This window comes from Fusarium vanettenii (genome assembly GCF_000151355.1).
Source record: "Fusarium vanettenii 77-13-4 chromosome 1 genomic scaffold NECHAsca_1_chr1_3_0, whole genome shotgun sequence".
NCBI lineage: Eukaryota > Fungi > Ascomycota > Sordariomycetes > Hypocreales > Nectriaceae > Fusarium > Fusarium vanettenii.
Window position 1 is genome coordinate 571,127 of NW_003315881.1, and position 16,901 is coordinate 588,027.

Consider the following 16,901-nt stretch of genomic DNA (forward strand, 5'->3'; position numbering starts at 1 on the left):
TTCGGGTCCACCGCCTGCCTGTTTGGGTGCGGGGTCAGAGCTGGATGGTTGGCAGTTTGTGCACCTGAAGGTGAAGCTATCGACCCATGTTGTTATTTCTTTTTCAAGCCATTGACATTCCAATCAATAAAACTCTATTGTTTAGACATCTTTATTGTCATTATCTAGTACGGCTCATCATGTTTGCCACTCGTCGCCTCCTCCAATCCACCAGAATCACCTTCTTCACCCGCGACACTTGTGGCCTCTGTACCCAGGCAAAAAGCGTCCTCTCGGATGTCTGGGACAAGCGGCCATTCGCCTACACAGAAGTCAACATTGACCTTCCAAAGCCCGAGTCGAAGAAATGGAGGGACCTCTATGACTTTGACGTCCCTGTGGTAGGCAAAGTGTAATCACAGCCACGCAATCCGTTCACACCCGCAACAGATACATATCAGCAAAGCAACAGCACCAGAGGAAGATCCTGCAAAGGTCGGGAAGGCCATCAAGTTGATGCATAGATTCACAGTTGATCAGGTCGAGGCACAGATGGACAAGGCCGAGAAGAGCTAGCTAGTATCATTGATAGACGATAGAAACGTACATACGCCTGTCTCCTGAATCACTTCAATTTCGATCTAGGGTAGTTAGCAATCGCGGTTTTCAGGATGTAAGTTGAAAAGCTCCAAGCGTGGACGCTACCCGGGCATAAACCATCACAGAACTATTCCGAACGAGCTCGAGGGTATGACTGCGCTCTTGTTTCGCCCTGTTTACTGAGCGCTCATACTGCAATGCTATCTATCAACATCGCACATACTATGCATCTCTAACCAAATCTAGGGCCTCCCCTCGGCGAGGCTGAGCTGCTCCTTGGCCACAACGCCCAACGCCGTGTAATCCGTCACGACATTCATCATATCAAAACCCTGGTCCGCGAACAGCTTCGCCTGCTCACCTCCTGTGCAGTAAACTCCCGTCTTTTTGCCGGCTTTCTGACCTGCAGAGAGAACCTTGGCGATGGCGTCTTTCAGCTCCTGTGTCATGACGCCGTTTATAATAGGATGACCAATGTTGTTTCCTATTACGAGTCAATATGTTTTGAAGAAGCTGGCAAATGTTCAAAAGAAACTGACCTAGATCGAATGGCCCAACAAACAAGACATCGATACCCTCGACAGCGGCAATCTCGTCAATGGACTCAAGCGCCTCCTTGGTCTCAATTTGGACAATGGTCAAAAGAGAGTCGTTGGCCTGCTGGAGGTAATCGGTGAAGCTAGGGACAGGTTTAAAACGTTCCGGGGCAATTGGGGAGCCGAAGCCTCGTTGGCCCAAGGGTGGAAACTTGGACGACTGGACAAGCTGTCGAGCCTCTTCGGGAGTTCGTAGCAACGGCACGACGATCTAGATCAAGTCAACAGCCTGAATGCCATACCTTCAGGTTAGGCACCTACACCATGGGCTCCGCTGTCGAGAGCACCTGAGAAAGGTTAGCCTCATATTCAAGTAGTGTAGTGTATCTTCTGAGGTCTTACGCTTCACCATCCAGCCTTGGATGTCAGGCAATCTCACAATAGGTGACACCCCCAATGCTGCAATGGCCGGGACAGCATCATGCATAGCGCCATCTAAAGGTTCATCAGCGGTGCTGCTTCATCATCTTGACCAAGAATCCCCACCATCCAAGTTTCCATGCTCGCAGTCAACCAGGACCCAGTCAACTCCAGACCGCGCCAATACTCGCGATATGTTTGCGCCGGGGAGCATCTGCCAGGCGCCCATAGACTTTCTACCCTCTTTGAGCGCCGTACGCAACCGGTTCGATGCTTGCATCGTGGTCAGATGTCGAGCTGCCCCCCGCAACCGTAGTGAGTTGCCAGCAGTGAGAGCTGGTCTCATTCGTAGAGCTGTCGATGACAGGAGCTTCATGTTGGACCTCTTCTTTGCAGTAGGATTAGAGTGCAATTTCAAACACGCCAAGAGGTAAAGGCGACAGAAGAATATAGAAAGTGTAGGGTTTCCAATCGTTAAACATTCAACCCTTTGAGTCCTGTATAATATACGTATCCATGGATGTAGATCCCAGGCACACAGCGTGGGGGGTGCTATCAGTGTGGGGTTATGGGGGAGTTGTCAGCCGATCAAAGACGGCAGCCAACACTGCATCTCGGCTTTCAAAGCCGTGGGACTCGTGTGTCAACGCTTGTCAAGGCTTGTCATAGGGCGTCAATGACTTGGGGTATCTGCTTTTCAATTTGTAACTGCGTCAACTTGCGTGTAGTGCGTCTAGTTAGCCACTTGCCGCCAGATCTAGACAGACAGATAGATCCATTAGCAACAACTGCCGCCAATCCCTTCACAGCAGGCTCTATGTCTGGCATCTCTAACTAAGCATCTGCTGCTACTGCTGTAGCCATCTTGACGTTTAGTAACATCAGTGAGTATGACGCTCTGCTTTCATTGCCCCCTCAACCAATATCATATTTTGTCAGAAATCCAATGCCAGCGCCCAACCTGTCTTGCGCCAATTCAATTGCCCGAGAGTTCTGTACAGCTAGCCAACAATCTGTCGAGGGCAGCTGTCCATATGGCGGATGGTTCTGGCAGTGTCAGTTGTGCCGTGCAAGGCGGTCCACTAGCCAGCAGAAGCTTCAATCATCCTAGTATTTGTGTGAATTCATTCATCATCACGTTCGGGTATTAATCCTGGAGGCAACTGCGAGCAAAGTTAGCAGTGAGAGAGCCGAGGCTATGTCGTTTGCGTACCCCAAGTAGTCCTCCTTGATGCTGCCAATAGCCCACATCTCTCCGACCTCGGTTCTGGTACCAATGATTTTTACGCGAACGTGGGTATCGGGCTCAATGACTGTGTCCTCATTGTTGGTGAATTGGGGTGGTGTCGCGTTGGGATCCCACTTGATGTCGCTGGGGATCAACTGTGCTTGTTGTCAGAAGGAGCTTCACCTCGGTGAGAGACTCAACATACATGCGCTGATACAAACAGTTGCAGTGGTCCTGCTCGAGCAAAGAACCCTTGTGGGTTGATCGAGTACACGACTGCATCGACCTGGGTCGTGTCAGACTCCGGTATCGTCAAGAGCCGGCAACTGCAGCCTTACCGTCTCGCCCTTGAAGGGTCGCCATACGACGGCGCGATAGCCAACTGTGAACTCTGCGAGGCCGTTTCCAGGGAGAATACGTCCCTCGGAGATGTCAAAGGTGTCCATGATGGAAATGATGAAGTAGCTGCCGGCGCATGTGCCCTCGACGTCGGTCAGGAGCTTGTGTGTCACGAGATCGTGCATGTTGCGACCAAAGAACGATGGGTGCAGGGTGACCCTACGTTCCAGATTGTAGAGAAAGAACATGATGAATGGTATAGAGTGGTATCGTATCGTATCGGGGACGAGTTTTGCGACAAAGGGCGCTCAGTCGAGAGTCGAGATGGAAGCAACAAAGATGGGACGATTGAGAAGCACAAGATCTAGCCGAAATTTATCGTTGGAAGCGGTTATACGATCGCTCGAGAGGCAGCGACAGGTGCGCGCGCGCGTCGTTGAAAGGCGTAGAGGAACAGCAACGGAAACCGGATAACGCGCGACGACGGCTCGCGGTTTTCGGGAGATGGAGAGGGAGGAGGAGAAGGCGGAACAAATTCAGAGATAGACTTCACGTCGTCGCGTCAAAATAGGGCCGCAAGCCTAAACGACACGGGCGCAAAGAGTGGCCAGGTGATAAAGGATGCCTGGTGAGATGCAAAGGTTTGGAGACATTCGGCGGCGAGGCTGAGATGTGTTGCTGGCGCAGCAGAAATATTTACCCAGTCAGAGGCCGAGCTTGTCGCGCCTCACCTTTGTGGAGACTATTCATCAGCCACAGGAGTGGCAGACAAAGAAATGTGGCGCATGCTTCTTTTTGGCTCTGGCATGCACAGCGAGCGGAGCGGGAAGGACTGCAGGTGCGGCAATTCCCTACTCCACCACGGCCGGCCGGGCCTTGATAGTGACGGCCCGGAATCAGGCAATGCAAGTCGGAAGAGGCCCCCCAAACTGACCATTCAGTTGCTGCAGAATGTAAGCCGGCAGTGAGTGACAGACGACATCAACAACCGGGAGGTATGGTGGTCTCCAACGTGGGTATCAATCAATTGGTGGTTTGAAGTGGACGGCAAAAGAGCGGAGAACCTACAATAATGAAGGGAAGGGATCTGAGGTTCGGCGGTACTGTCTCCGTCTCATCATTACGGAGGGATGGATAATACGAGGGAGCTGTCGCTGTCAGTGGAGGCCCCGAAGTGCTCGCACCCATCAAGTCCCCGGTGCTAGCAGACCGGTAGTGGTACGATGGACTTTAAGCGACGCTCCCCAAAACCTTGTCCCCTTGCAAAGAGAAACCCCAAAAAACCCGGGGAAGGGGACAAGGAACAATGGCAGTGAGCAACCAGTAGGCACGATTCCAGGTGCCCTTGACGACTTTGCTCTAGTCAAATGAAGGGTTTGGAGAATGGGCACACGACCATTACGGCTGTTGTCCAACATGGGCATGAGCATGGATGAATACATGGGATGGAAGGAAAGAAGGTCCATTTGATCCGAGGCACGGACACCGACCCTGCCCCACATGGGAAGGTGCAGATGTGAGGTGAGGTGCGCGCTGTGGAAGGTGCGGGTGCAGGCGCAGGTGCCCCCCAAACCTGGAAGTGTCCCATTGCTAGTGGACACTGAGTGAGAGAGGGAAAAAACCTAACACATGCCCGCCAGGACAACACAGCAAGTAATTCAACCATTCATTCATTCACTCACTCTCATTGCCTGCTGCGACAGACGCTCCAGTCTCACTCCATTCACTTCTAACCTCCACCTCGGCCTCTTCCACCTCCTTCACCCCCTTCTCTTCCATCTTCCCCCTCCCCCTCCTCTTTTTGGCTTTCGTCTGTCTGCATCTTTGGCTTGTTCGCTTCTGCTCTCTCCTTTTTCACTCTGTCCGTAACGCGCCACCCGTACTGTGCCATCCAATAGGCCTCGGCTCATTCTCAAAGAGAGTCTGTCACCTGGCTGCACTGCACTGCGCTGCGCTGTCTTTATTCACGTATCCGTACCTTCTCCTAATAACCTGGGCTGTGACGATATCAACATCGCATCATCGACCAGGCCTTCCTTCGTCTCCTCTCCCTCCGCCTTATCCCGCCCCGGAATTTCCTAATACCGCCAGATCCACAACCGCAGCCAGCTTAGGTCCCAGCCAAGGTCTCGACTCAACTCGACTCAACTGACTGTATCCCTATTCTATTGCTCAGTTGTTGGATCTTGTCCTTTTCTGCCTGCGTCTGTCCTTTCGGTTTATCTCAACTGCCGCCGTCTTCTCTGCCAAGCCATCGCCCATCATGTCTCTAGACCTGGAGCAGCATTTGACCTTTGTAAGTCCCTCACACGGTCTTCCCAGCACAAGCTTTATTCCACTTGAGTCCACATCGATGTCATATCTTGAATCCGCTAACCATGCTCTGTCCAGTATGGTGCTTACCACCATAACTCGATCAACATCGCCATTCACATGGTCTGCGTTCCTCTCATCCTCATCTCGGCCTTTTGCATGGTTCGTCTTATCCCTTGATCTCTCATTGCTGATCACTCATTTACCGCGAACATATGCTCACCGGTACTTGCAGGCCACATATACTGGCACTCTCATCCCCACACCATCCTGGCTCACCATCCCCTATCTGGAACTCAACCTTGGTACCATCGCCGCCAGCCTCTACTCCCTGCTGTATTTGCTCCTTGAGCCGTTTGCCGGATTCCTTCTGGCCGCTTTCTGCATGGGTGGTGCCGCTTTTGGTAACTACCTGCGCCAGCAGAGTCCTGAGACGACCTTCCAGGGCGCCTTGGCCCTCCACATCGTCTGCTGGATCTTTCAGTTCATCGGCCACGGCACCTTTGAGGGCCGGGCCCCTGCCCTGCTCGACAACCTCATCCAAGCCATCTTCCTTGCCCCCATGTTTGTGTGGCTCGAGATGCTCTTCAAGCTTGGTTACAGGCCCGAACTGCAGGCTCGTGTGAACAAGAAGGTTCAGGTCGAGATTGAGAAGTTCAAGGCCAAGTCTAAGAACGGCAAGGCCCAATAAAGGGTGATGCCTGGATATGGCTTGTAATGTCGTCTTTGAACCCCATGTCTTGGCATGCGGTCAATTACCCAAGGATGCCATGCATGCCAGTTCGAGTGCCAAGACGAACCGCGATTCGAGCCCACGAGCTTGGCCGAACCGCCATCGACACATGAAAATGCCGACTTTAGTGTCACATCTTAAGGATGGAAAAAGTCTGCGACGGTCTTTAGGCCACTATTGGAGTGCAAGGTGGTTTTAGTGACCTCACCCGTATCATCTTTTCACACGCTTCATGTTTACTATAGCAGTTTTCATTTGCTTACACGGCTGTTAGGTTGCTTTGAGAGCCACACATTATCAATCAAATTCAGCATGCACAGTTTAGGGAAGGAATCTATCTACCTGTACAATGGACGGGGTCATGTTGGCTGGCACCTTGAATGCCGCCTGGAGTGTACGGAGTTGATCTTGATAATCGAGTTAGCATTTAAGAAAGCACCATCTATCTATCTATTTATGCCATAGTCTACTTCACACGTCCCCGACGCCGAATGATTAACTTGTTCCGTAACGGCCAGTCCTCGATGGGCTTGGCCCTGCAGCTCTCACAGGCTCTATTCACCCGCTGTAGGGGGTTAGGCAAGTCGTCGCAATAGCCAGGCGGCCATAACCAATCTACCAAAAACCTCAGACAGTAGTAGTTTCTTCGCGGTGGTTCCCGTTGACATGGTATGCGCTCACGACCCATGTGACGACAATGGTATAATGACATCTGATAGCACATTTTGGAGCTCCTGTGTTCCAAACGTGTGCTGTCTTGTTGCTGTGTTATTGTAGAATAAGCAGATGGCGATACCGATGCAGGTCTACAGATATTAAAAGTTGAAGACAGGATGAAAGGGTCTCTCGGAGGCCGAAGGGGCTTCTCTAATATGCACCGTGGCGGGAGGCTATGCCATCATGTAGATGTGGAGGCTGATGGAACACTGAAGCCTTTGTTTGAGTACCAAAAAAGCCGTGGTAATGAACAGAACACCTAGCGTGCTGTAGATCATTCTTCGCCAATGACATTAGAACAAAGAAGCTTGTGAATAAATATAGCACAACAAAATTGTTCCTTTGGGGTGGGACTACCAGAGCTACCAAAGCGCATGCCGAATGACAAGTGAAGACATCTATCAAAAATACTCACGAGGCAGCCAAGACAAAGTGAATGGAATAAGCAACTGATAAGAGATTTTGATGAAATAAACCCTGACTGACTACCAAGCGGGCTAAGAATGAAAATAAAGTTTGCTAAGAATAGTGAATGAATCCTTCTCTCCCCTTTCTGGCCATTGTTTTTCTGTCCAAGTCCTCCTCTCACATCCAATCGCCTCATCAGGCATCACAAACCGAGTCCCTAAGCAGAGACAGGGTCAACAGCGGCAACAGCCTCCTTGGTCTTTCCCGAGGCATCCTTAGCCACATCCTTGGCATCGCCAGCCTTGTCCTCCACGGCCTGCTTGATCGAGTCGACGGCAGGGAGCTTGTCGGCACCACCCAGGAGAGCCTCAAGAATTTCCTTGAGCTCATCGGTGATATCGCCAGCGGCTTGGTGGTTTGCCACCTCGCGCTTGTCCTTGCCACTGGCCTTGTCCTTGATCTCACCCTTGCCCTTCTTGGCAGCCTCGAGCTTCTGGCGAATAAGAGACTCGATGATCTCAGGAGTGAGAACGATGGGGTCTCGGCGATCAATGGATGATCCTTCAGCGACATCTCGCTTTCCTGATCCCTTGGTGAGCGGCAGGAGGTTGAGGCTGAGAATTCTCCCAATACCAGCGACCTCGCGCTCAGATAGCTCCTGTCCATCTCTCTTGCTGAGTCCAAGACTCTTAAGGAGGTCAAGGATGGCACCGACGGGGAGTCCGGCAATGGCCTCCTCGCGCTTTCCAAGGCCCTGCTTGCCACTCTTGGTGAGTCCACCTAGAAGCTTAAGGAGGTTACCAAGGGGGATGGGCAGAATAGCCTCCTCACGCTTGGAGAGACCCTCTTCGCCACGCTTGTCAAGTCCTAGGATTTTAAGGAGATCATCGAGCGAAGGGAGTCCAGCAATGGCCTCCTCACGCTTGGAGAGGCCCTCTTCGCTACCCTTGCCAAGCCCTAGGATGCTGAGGAGATCTTTGATAGAGATGGGAAGTCCAGCAATGGCCTCCTCGCGCTTGCCAAGGCCCTGCTTGCCACTCTTGGTGAGTCCGCCTAGAAGCTTAAGGAGGTCATCAAGGGGGATGGGCAGAATAGCCTCCTCACGCTTAGAGAGTGCTTCGTCTCGCTTGTCAAGTCCTAGGAGCTTGAGGAGATCTTCGATGGAATCGGGGAGTCCACCAAGAGCCTCTTCACGCTTTCCGAGCCCGAGCGCCTTCAGAAGAGGAAGAATCTTCTCAAGGGGTAGCCCGGCAAGAGCCTCCTCGCGCTTCTGCTTGTCGGATCCCTTCTTGTCGGCACCGTCTTCGCCAGACTTTCCGCCAGCCAGGGCACCCAGCTTTTCGGTAAGGTCTTTGGGAAGATCTCCAGCGCTACCGGTAACATCACCAAGCTTGTCCTTGAGCCCCTCGGTGAGTCCTCCAGCGGCTGCACTGCCACCAGCGCCGCCAGTCAGGCCGCCGGTAAGACCGCTAATCAAACCTAGAAGGTCGCCGACAACAAAGGCCTCCTCACGCTTCTGCTTGTCGGATCCCTTACCAGTGAGACCATCCAGCTTGTCGGTAACGTCCTTGGTAAGGCCTCCAGTGCTGCCGGTAACATCACCAAGCTTTTCCTTGAGCTCCTTGGTAAGGCCACCAGTCGCGCCGCCCACTGTGTCGGTGAGCCCCTTGGTGAGGTCTCCAACAGCTCCGGAGCCGCCAGTCAGGCCGGGGATGAAACCAGCTAGGAGCTCACCGAGAAGGGCTTCCTCACGCTTCTGCTTATCAGATCCCTTACCAGTGAGACCATCAAGCTTGTCGGTAACGTCCTTGGTAAGACCTCCAGCGCTACCGGTAACATCACCAAGCTTTTCCTTGAGCTCCTTGGTAAGGCCACCGGTCACGCCGTCCACAGCGTCAGTGGCGCCCTTGGTGAGTCCTCCAACGGCTCCGGAGCCGCCAGTCAGGCCAGGGATAAGACCAGCTAGGAGCTCACCGAGGAGGGCTTCCTCACGCTTGGAAGGCGCCTTGCTGTCGCCCTTTCCTTGACCGCCGAGTGATGCAAGGAACTTGTCCAGGTCATCCGTAGCACGCGCAACGGTGTCATCGCTAGCCCGTGGGCCGAGGCTACCACCCTTCAAGTCGTCGAAGAGGCCGGCCTCCTCGCGGGCGGATAGGCTAGAGTAGGTAGACTCGAAGGGAGCAGCCAGAGCGCTGCTGAGGAGTAGGGTGAGGACGAAAGAGATGGACTTCATTTTGCTGAAAAGTGTCGATGTAAAAGGGAGTGATATGATCAGAAGGCTAATGAGTTGATTGAAGGAGAGACTGGAAACTTTGGAAGCAAATGCCAAAGCTCTTTAGGTGAAGTAGTGATGAGGGTAGTTGAAGTGGTTGTGATCGTGATAGTGATGATAAGTTCAGTCTTCAAGGCGAGCATGCTGTCATCTTATAGCTGCAGCTTTCGAGATATCCGGCCATCAATCAATTAGTATAGACCGTTGTCTCGGTGTGTTCTCGGTGCCATGAACCACGGGGTAGCGGTGGAGAGCAATGAGAGCTCTATCGATATTGACCGAAGGTGTAAGGTCTGCGACATTTTGGATGCGGGTATGGAGGGGGATTTCCCAGGGCGGCAGGGTTAGAGTAATGGACGTTGTTTGGTGCTGTCACGACTAGTCCTGGGAGAGGCTACTCTGCGAGCTTCGAGGGAGTATGCCTTGCAACGACATCAAGGACGGAATGCCGACTACGGACATTCATGAAGTTCTCGGTGATCGTCCTGCCTTTTGAATGCCAAGCAGAAACGGCCTGGTTTCTAAAACGACTATCAGACACCGCTTGGTATCCATCCTTCACTTGAACGGAATTGAGATCATCCGTGACCAAGCACGCGTGAGCTGATGGCTTCGGAACGGACAGGTAGCAGCGCTTGCGCCTAGCCTTCTAACAGCTTTGTTTCTCGTGATGATGATATCCATGTTGGGGTCGTTCTGCTGCTTTGTGGGTACGGTTTCTGAAGGAGAGAGATGCCCTTGGGACGGCTCGTAGTTGGAACGCGGGAGACTCTGTATTGGCCGAGGAATGCGGGTGAAGTTGAATGAGCAAGTCCTTCCTAAGTAGGTAGGCAGGGAGAGTAGTCGGAGATGGGATCAACTATTTGCCGACACCTGGCCAACCCATACACTTGGAAACAGCAGGAGCGGTTGTTTCAACGCTGAGATCACATGCAGCACTGTGTTTTCGACAAGGGCAGGTGAACGAAAATCTCAGTGGAGAGAGTTCGTGTGAGAGATTGCCTGCCACCTGGACGCAAGAAAACTTGAGACACTAGAGCATTTATACTCAGCAAAGAGTACTCACATAATAACCTAATTATATACTAAATAAGAGATAAAAATAAGTAATAATATCATAAGTCTTTAAGTATTTTATTTATTATATTTCGGGACTTTTATTTACCTCAGAAAATAGAGATCATTGACTCAGTATCTCATGTTTTTCTGCGAACGCGTGCCTGTGTGATGAAATCACCGGGACCGAATCCCTTCCCGATGGCTTCGGCTCTTGGGCGGCTACCCGCACTAATATGGACCGGGCTTGAAAATTGGCCAATGGCGTATAAATAAATCATGTAGGGTAACCCTGGTGCAGGAGTTTGTTTTGAGATGGGTAATTGTATGGATATTGATATCCAATTGATACAGTGGTATGAAGTGGAAAGGTGGCATCCATGATTTCACCTAGTATAGTTTTCTAGTCGCACAGGCATTCATGTTGCCGTTGATGCTACGCTGCTAATCTAATGCCGCGGTAACACAGCATTGTTGTTCTTAGGAGCAAGGGCTTCACATGCATGAAGACACGTAAGGACTGCGCACGATTTATACAACACCGTTATCGCGCCCAATGAAATTTGATACACCTAGTTGAGTCAATGGAAAACTCATCAAATCCGAATCGGACATTTGAACATGACTCAATTCCTTCTTGCAGGGTTTTCAAGGCCGTCACGGGTCCGAGCAGCGGCGGGGCTGGGCGTTTTGTCCCCGCCGCCTCCAGTTTCGGGGGACTTCTCCGGGCGGGATGCGGTTATTGTTGGTTCGATCGGAAGCTATCCCCGTGCTTCTTCGAGCTTTGACAGAGAAAAAAACTCTAGGTCTATAGGTTTCAGTTAGAGAAGTTTCCGCAACAAAAAAGCCCGGGTAGCTCAATTGGTTAGAGCTTTCGACTTTTACGTAAGCAACTCTCCTAATCTGGAAGTTGCTGTACCATCGAAGGGTTGCGAGATCGAGACTCGCCTCGGGCGTCTGCTTTCCCCTTCAGTGGGCTTTTTGCCTCGTGGGACAGCCATTCTTTTTGCTCAACCGCTTGCCGATTAATCGGACATTGGATCTTGTTTGCTTGCGCAAGCTGCGATCTCGCAGCGGGCCCTAGCTAGTCAAGCTTGGAGCTACCACACCAGTTTGGACCAGTGCGATGGTCGAGAAAGCCCCATTGACTCGGTAGACAACAAGCAAGATTACATATTACCTTCGGCAGAGCCATTGACGTTGTGCCGCGAACAAAATTTGACCTTCGTTAGACAGGGATCCGGCTTGTGTCCGACCATCGGCCATCGTCAGGCCCCATCTGCTTGCTAGCTTTATCTGGGGAGCTCAGCAATGGAGAGCTGCAGGGCAAATGTAACTCCCACCTCATACCTGATTCGGTATCTGGCTGCAGGTACCAAGTACCAAACAAACATGGGAGATATCACAGCAGTCAATGGACATGAAAGAAATGCACACAAACAAATTGCGAAGCTGCCCGAGGGGAGAAGAATCTGCACTGGCTGGTGTATCTAACTTATCTACGCACCAACATGGACCTACCGCCGCTACTAGTGACGGCCGATCCCTTTCGCTTTTGGATAATTCTCTCATCCCCATCCATCCCGCCCTCGAGAGAGGAGGCCAAAGCAAGACCAAGCAAAGACCAAGCAAAGACCAAGGCCACCCGATCCGACGCCAAAATGTTGGGGCGCCGACAGATATCCGACCACTGAGGACTCTGCGTCCGAGATGCCTGCGATGCGTCACCGAGACTGGGAGTCACACACCAGAATAATTTTCAGCCCAGGGCCCCCCTCCTTATCTTATCAGTACCGCCTTTTTCTTCACGAAGCCGCCCTCCACAGCAGCTGCTTTCTCATCCCCCCCGCCAGAAACCTACACAAAAGAGTCACCGGCGCTCACCTCCTTCACGTCGCAAATTCCCAGACGACCTTAGGATCCGGGACTCAGAAGGGCAAGCTTGCCAGCGGGACGGTGCCATATACGCATTGATCCGCCTGCGACACCGCCGCCATCGCCATCGCCATGCCTGCGAATCTGATAACCACACTCGCCGGTCGAGCTCCGGCTCTGCTCCGACATGGACGCCGAGTCCCGCGAGCTCTGCCCGTCCGCTCCTTCTCCTCGGCCACCCTTGCGGCGTCATGCCGTGTCTCAATGGCCTCTGTGAGGCCGGCTCAGTCGAAGCGCCTGGGATCCGTCAAGGTGATGCGCGCCTACAGCTCTGCCACCCAGGCCGCCCCGAACCCCAAGGCCTATCTTGACAGTGGAGTCATCAAGCCCAGCCAGGCTGTTGATGTCAAGAAGGTCCTCGTCATTGGCAGTGGTGGTCTTGCCATTGGCCAGGCCGGCGAGTTTGACTACTCAGGTTCGTACTATCAATTGCGACTCACTCAATTGACATGGACATTCCCGTGACTCACTTGTAAATGAGTATCCTGGCTAACTATCGAACCACTTTACAGGATCCCAGGCTCTCAAGGCCCTGAAGGAGGCTGGCGTCGCCTCTGTTCTCATCAACCCCAACATCGCTACTATCCAGACCAACCATAGTCTGGCTGACGAGGTCTACTACCTCCCCGTTACTCCCGAGTACGTCACCTATGTCATCGAGAAGGAGAAGCCCGATGGCATTTTCCTGTCCTTTGGTGGACAGACCGCCCTCAACTTGGGTGTCGAGATGCAGCGACTCGGTCTCTTTGAGAAGTACGGAGTCAAGGTCCTCGGCACTAGTGTCAGGACCCTCGAGCTGTCTGAGGATCGTGACCTCTTCGCCAAGGCTCTGGAGGAGATTGAAATTCCTATCGCCAAGTCCATCGCTGTCGGTACCATCGAGGAGGCTCTCGACGCTGCCGAAAAGGTCGGATACCCCATTATTGTCCGAGCTGCCTATGCTCTGGGAGGTCTCGGCTCTGGTTTCGCCAACAACGAGGAAGAGCTCCGAAACATGGCCGCTCGATCCCTGACCCTCTCCCCTCAGATCCTTGTCGAGAAGTCGCTCAAGGGCTGGAAGGAGGTTGAATACGAGGTGGTCCGCGATGCCAACAACAACTGTATCACCGTGTGCAACATGGAGAACTTTGATCCTCTTGGTATCCACACTGGTGACTCGATTGTCGTTGCCCCCAGTCAGACCCTGAGCGATGAGGAGTACCACATGCTCCGAAGCGCTGCCATCAAGATTGTCCGACATCTTGGTGTTGTTGGCGAGTGTAACGTCCAGTATGCTCTCCAGCCTGATGGTCTTGACTACCGAGTCATTGAGGTCAACGCCCGTCTTTCGCGATCTTCTGCTCTGGCCTCCAAGGCTACCGGATACCCCTTGGCTTACACCGCCGCCAAGATTGGTCTCGGACACACCCTCCCCGAGCTGCCCAACGCAGTCACCAAGACCACTACCGCCAACTTTGAGCCCTCTTTGGACTACATTGTTACCAAGATTCCTCGATGGGATCTTTCCAAGTTCCAGCACGTCAAGCGCGACATTGGCAGTGCCATGAAGTCTGTTGGCGAGGTTATGGCTATTGGCCGAACCTTTGAGGAGTCTTTCCAGAAGGCTATCCGCCAGGTTGACCCCCGATTTGTCGGATTCCAGGGCGACAAGTTTGAGGATCTCGACTTTGAGCTTCAGAACCCTACCGACCGCCGATGGCTCGCCGTCGGTCAGGCCATGCTCCACGAGAACTACTCTGTCGAGAAGGTCCATGACCTGACCAAGATTGACAAGTGGTTCCTGTACAAGTTGCAGAACATTGTCGACTGCACCCGAGAGCTCGAGGGCTCTGGTGGCCTCCAGAACCTGAAGAAGGATCAGGTTCTCAAGGCCAAGAAGATGGGTTTCTCTGACCGACAGATTGCTACCGCCGTCAAGAGCACTGAGGACGAAGTCCGTGCCCACCGATTGTCGCTCAACATCCGCCCCTGGGTCAAGAAGATTGACACACTCGCCGCCGAGTTCCCCGCTGACACCAACTACCTTTACACTACTTACAACGGCTCTTCCCACGATGTCACTTTTGAGGATAACGGAACCGTCATTCTCGGAAGCGGTGTCTACCGAATTGGTAGCTCTGTCGAGTTCGATTGGTGTGCTGTGAGCGCGACCCAGGCACTCCGACAGATGGGAGAGAAGACCGTGATGATCAACGTGAGTTCAACCAACCCCTATTATATGAATTAAAAGCTAAAACCAAATTTGTACAATCCTGAAACCTATAGCACTGATTTCGACACTGCCGACAAGCTTTATTTCGAAGAGTTGAGTTACGAGAGGGTGATGGATATCTACGAGCTCGAGAACGCTTCTGGTGTGGTGGTTTCGGTGGGCGGCCAATTACCCCAGAACATCGCTCTCCGACTGCAGGAGACAGGTGGGGCTAAGGTTCTGGGTACCGACCCTAAGGACATTGATAAGGCTGAGGACCGTCAGAAGTTCTCCGAGATCCTCGACAGCATTGGCGTCGACCAGCCCGCCTGGAAGGAGCTTACTTCTGTCAAGGCCGCTGAGGAGTTTGCTGATGAGGTTGGCTACCCCGTTCTGGTTCGTCCCAGCTACGTCCTGTCTGGTGCTGCCATGACTGTGATCCGAAGCCAGGAGGACCTCAAGGACAAGCTCGAGGCCGCCAGCAACGTTTCCCCTGACCACCCCGTTGTCATCACCAAGTTCATCGAGGGTGCCCAGGAGATTGATGTCGACGGTGTTGCTTCCAAGGGCAAGCTTGTCGTCCACGCTGTTTCTGAGCATGTTGAGCAGGCTGGTGTTCACTCTGGTGACGCTACCCTTGTTCTTCCTCCCGCCACCCTCGACAGCACCACCATGGAGCGCGTCAAGGAAATTGCCGAGAAGGTTGCCGAGGCCTGGAAGATCACCGGTCCTTTCAACATGCAGATCATCAAGGCCGAAAACCCCGAGGGTGGTGAGCCTCTGCTCAAGGTCATTGAGTGCAACCTCCGTGCCTCTCGATCTTTCCCCTTCGTCAGCAAGGTCCTTGGCACCAACTTCATCGACGTCGCCACCAAGGCTCTCGTTGGAAAGGATGTTCCTGAGCCTACCGATCTCATGGCTGTCAAGCGTGACTACCTTGCCACCAAGGTTCCCCAGTTCTCCTGGACTCGTCTCGCTGGCGCTGATCCTTTCCTCGGCGTCGAGATGGCCTCTACTGGTGAGATTGCTTGCTTCGGTAAGGATCTTGTCGAGGCCTACTGGACTTCTCTCCAGTCCACCATGAACTTCCGCATGCCTGAGCCTGGTGAGGGTCTCCTCTTCGGTGGTACCATCTCCAAGCCCTGGCTCACCCAGGTCATCGACTATGTTGCTCCCCTAGGCTACAAGCTCTATGCCGCCCGACCCGAGGTCAAGGAGTTCATCGAGGCCAACTCGAAGCAAAAGGTCGAGGTCGAGGTCATTGAGTTCCCCAAGGAGGACAAGCGAGCCCTCCGTGAGGTCTTCAAGAAGTACGACATCCGCGGTGCCTTTAACCTCGCCGAGGCCCGTGGCAAGACCACTCTTGATGTCGACTACGTCATGCGCCGAAACGCTGTCGACTTTGGCGTCCCTCTGTTCATGGAGCCCCAGGTACGCTTTTCTCAACTCCATAACCAAGCGTGAACAGCTAGCTAACATCATCATTAGACCGCCATCCTGTTTGCTCAGTGCATGAGCGAGAAGCTCCCCCGACCTGAGGGCATCCCCGCCGAGGTCCGCCGATGGTCTGATTTCATCCACGGCAAGCCTCTGTAAAAACATCAACAACGATACACAACCCCCCAAGCGAAGCGCCTGGAATGTAAGGGAAGATGACTGGCGTTTTGTTTCTGGAAGTTTCATTATCGATACCATTCCCTGGATTTCAGGGATTAGTCGAGGATAATTTAAAAAAGCATCTGGGGGTATGGAAAAAAAAGGTAGCTAGAGGTTTCTCTCACTCTTTGCAATCTCTAGGTCAGGGATTAGTTAAGGATAGTAAAAAAATGGTTTAAAATTATGATGATGACTCTTCATACTCTTGGTCTGTTTTCGTAGAAGCATCTTCCTAAACTTGAGTCATATATACTGTTCATATTGTCCAACTCTTAGGATAATTACAGTCTAAATTGGCAAGGGAATAAGTCCCATTAACCCATCCACGCCGATATAATACTCTTTATATACTTTAGGAGAAGTATCTTCCTAAATTTAGTTTACATATACTAGTCATGCTGTCTAATTCTTACAATAATAATTAACTAAATTAGCAAGGGAATATATCCTATTAACCCATCTACGTCGACCCCTAATACTCTTTATATACTTTAAGAGAAGTATTTTCCTTATCTTAG

General features: G+C 52.4%; 5 protein-coding genes across 5 annotated transcripts; 2 read left to right on the top strand and 3 right to left on the bottom strand.

Annotated features, from left to right (window-relative positions):
- Positions 1 to 722: 722 nt before the first annotated feature.
- NECHADRAFT_103075 (uncharacterized protein) lies at positions 723 to 1,815 on the bottom strand (the record flags this gene model as incomplete). Its single annotated transcript, XM_003054089.1, has 5 exons — positions 723 to 1,063; positions 1,119 to 1,386; positions 1,437 to 1,462; positions 1,518 to 1,610; positions 1,662 to 1,815. The coding sequence occupies 5 exons, from the start codon at positions 1,813 to 1,815 to the stop codon at positions 822 to 824; spliced, it is 783 nt and encodes a 260-aa protein (XP_003054135.1). The 3' UTR covers positions 723 to 821.
- Positions 1,816 to 2,617: 802 nt separating this feature from the next.
- Positions 2,618 to 3,350, bottom strand: NECHADRAFT_74548 (uncharacterized protein; the record flags this gene model as incomplete). The annotated part of the gene is made up of 3 exons (XM_003054090.1): positions 2,618 to 2,642; positions 2,749 to 2,918; positions 3,102 to 3,350. 3 exons carry the CDS (start codon positions 3,348 to 3,350, stop codon positions 2,618 to 2,620), a joined length of 444 nt encoding a protein of 147 aa, XP_003054136.1.
- Positions 3,351 to 4,907: 1,557 nt separating this feature from the next.
- Positions 4,908 to 6,610, top strand: NECHADRAFT_98696 (uncharacterized protein). Its single transcript, XM_003053374.1, has 3 exons — positions 4,908 to 5,398; positions 5,494 to 5,577; positions 5,651 to 6,610. The coding sequence occupies exons 1-3, from the start codon at positions 5,366 to 5,368 to the stop codon at positions 6,104 to 6,106; spliced, it is 573 nt and encodes a 190-aa protein (XP_003053420.1). The 5' UTR covers positions 4,908 to 5,365; the 3' UTR covers positions 6,107 to 6,610.
- An 880-nt stretch (positions 6,611 to 7,490) lies between these two features.
- NECHADRAFT_74550 (uncharacterized protein) lies at positions 7,491 to 9,506 on the bottom strand (the record flags this gene model as incomplete). The annotated part of the gene is made up of 1 exon (XM_003054091.1): positions 7,491 to 9,506. The coding sequence occupies one exon, from the start codon at positions 9,504 to 9,506 to the stop codon at positions 7,491 to 7,493; it is 2,016 nt and encodes a 671-aa protein (XP_003054137.1).
- Positions 9,507 to 12,608: 3,102 nt separating this feature from the next.
- On the top strand, positions 12,609 to 16,323 carry NECHADRAFT_89953 (uncharacterized protein; the record flags this gene model as incomplete). The annotated part of the gene is made up of 4 exons (XM_003053375.1): positions 12,609 to 12,951; positions 13,049 to 14,730; positions 14,767 to 16,158; positions 16,216 to 16,323. The coding sequence occupies 4 exons, from the start codon at positions 12,609 to 12,611 to the stop codon at positions 16,321 to 16,323; spliced, it is 3,525 nt and encodes a 1,174-aa protein (XP_003053421.1).
- Positions 16,324 to 16,901: the final 578 nt, after the last annotated feature.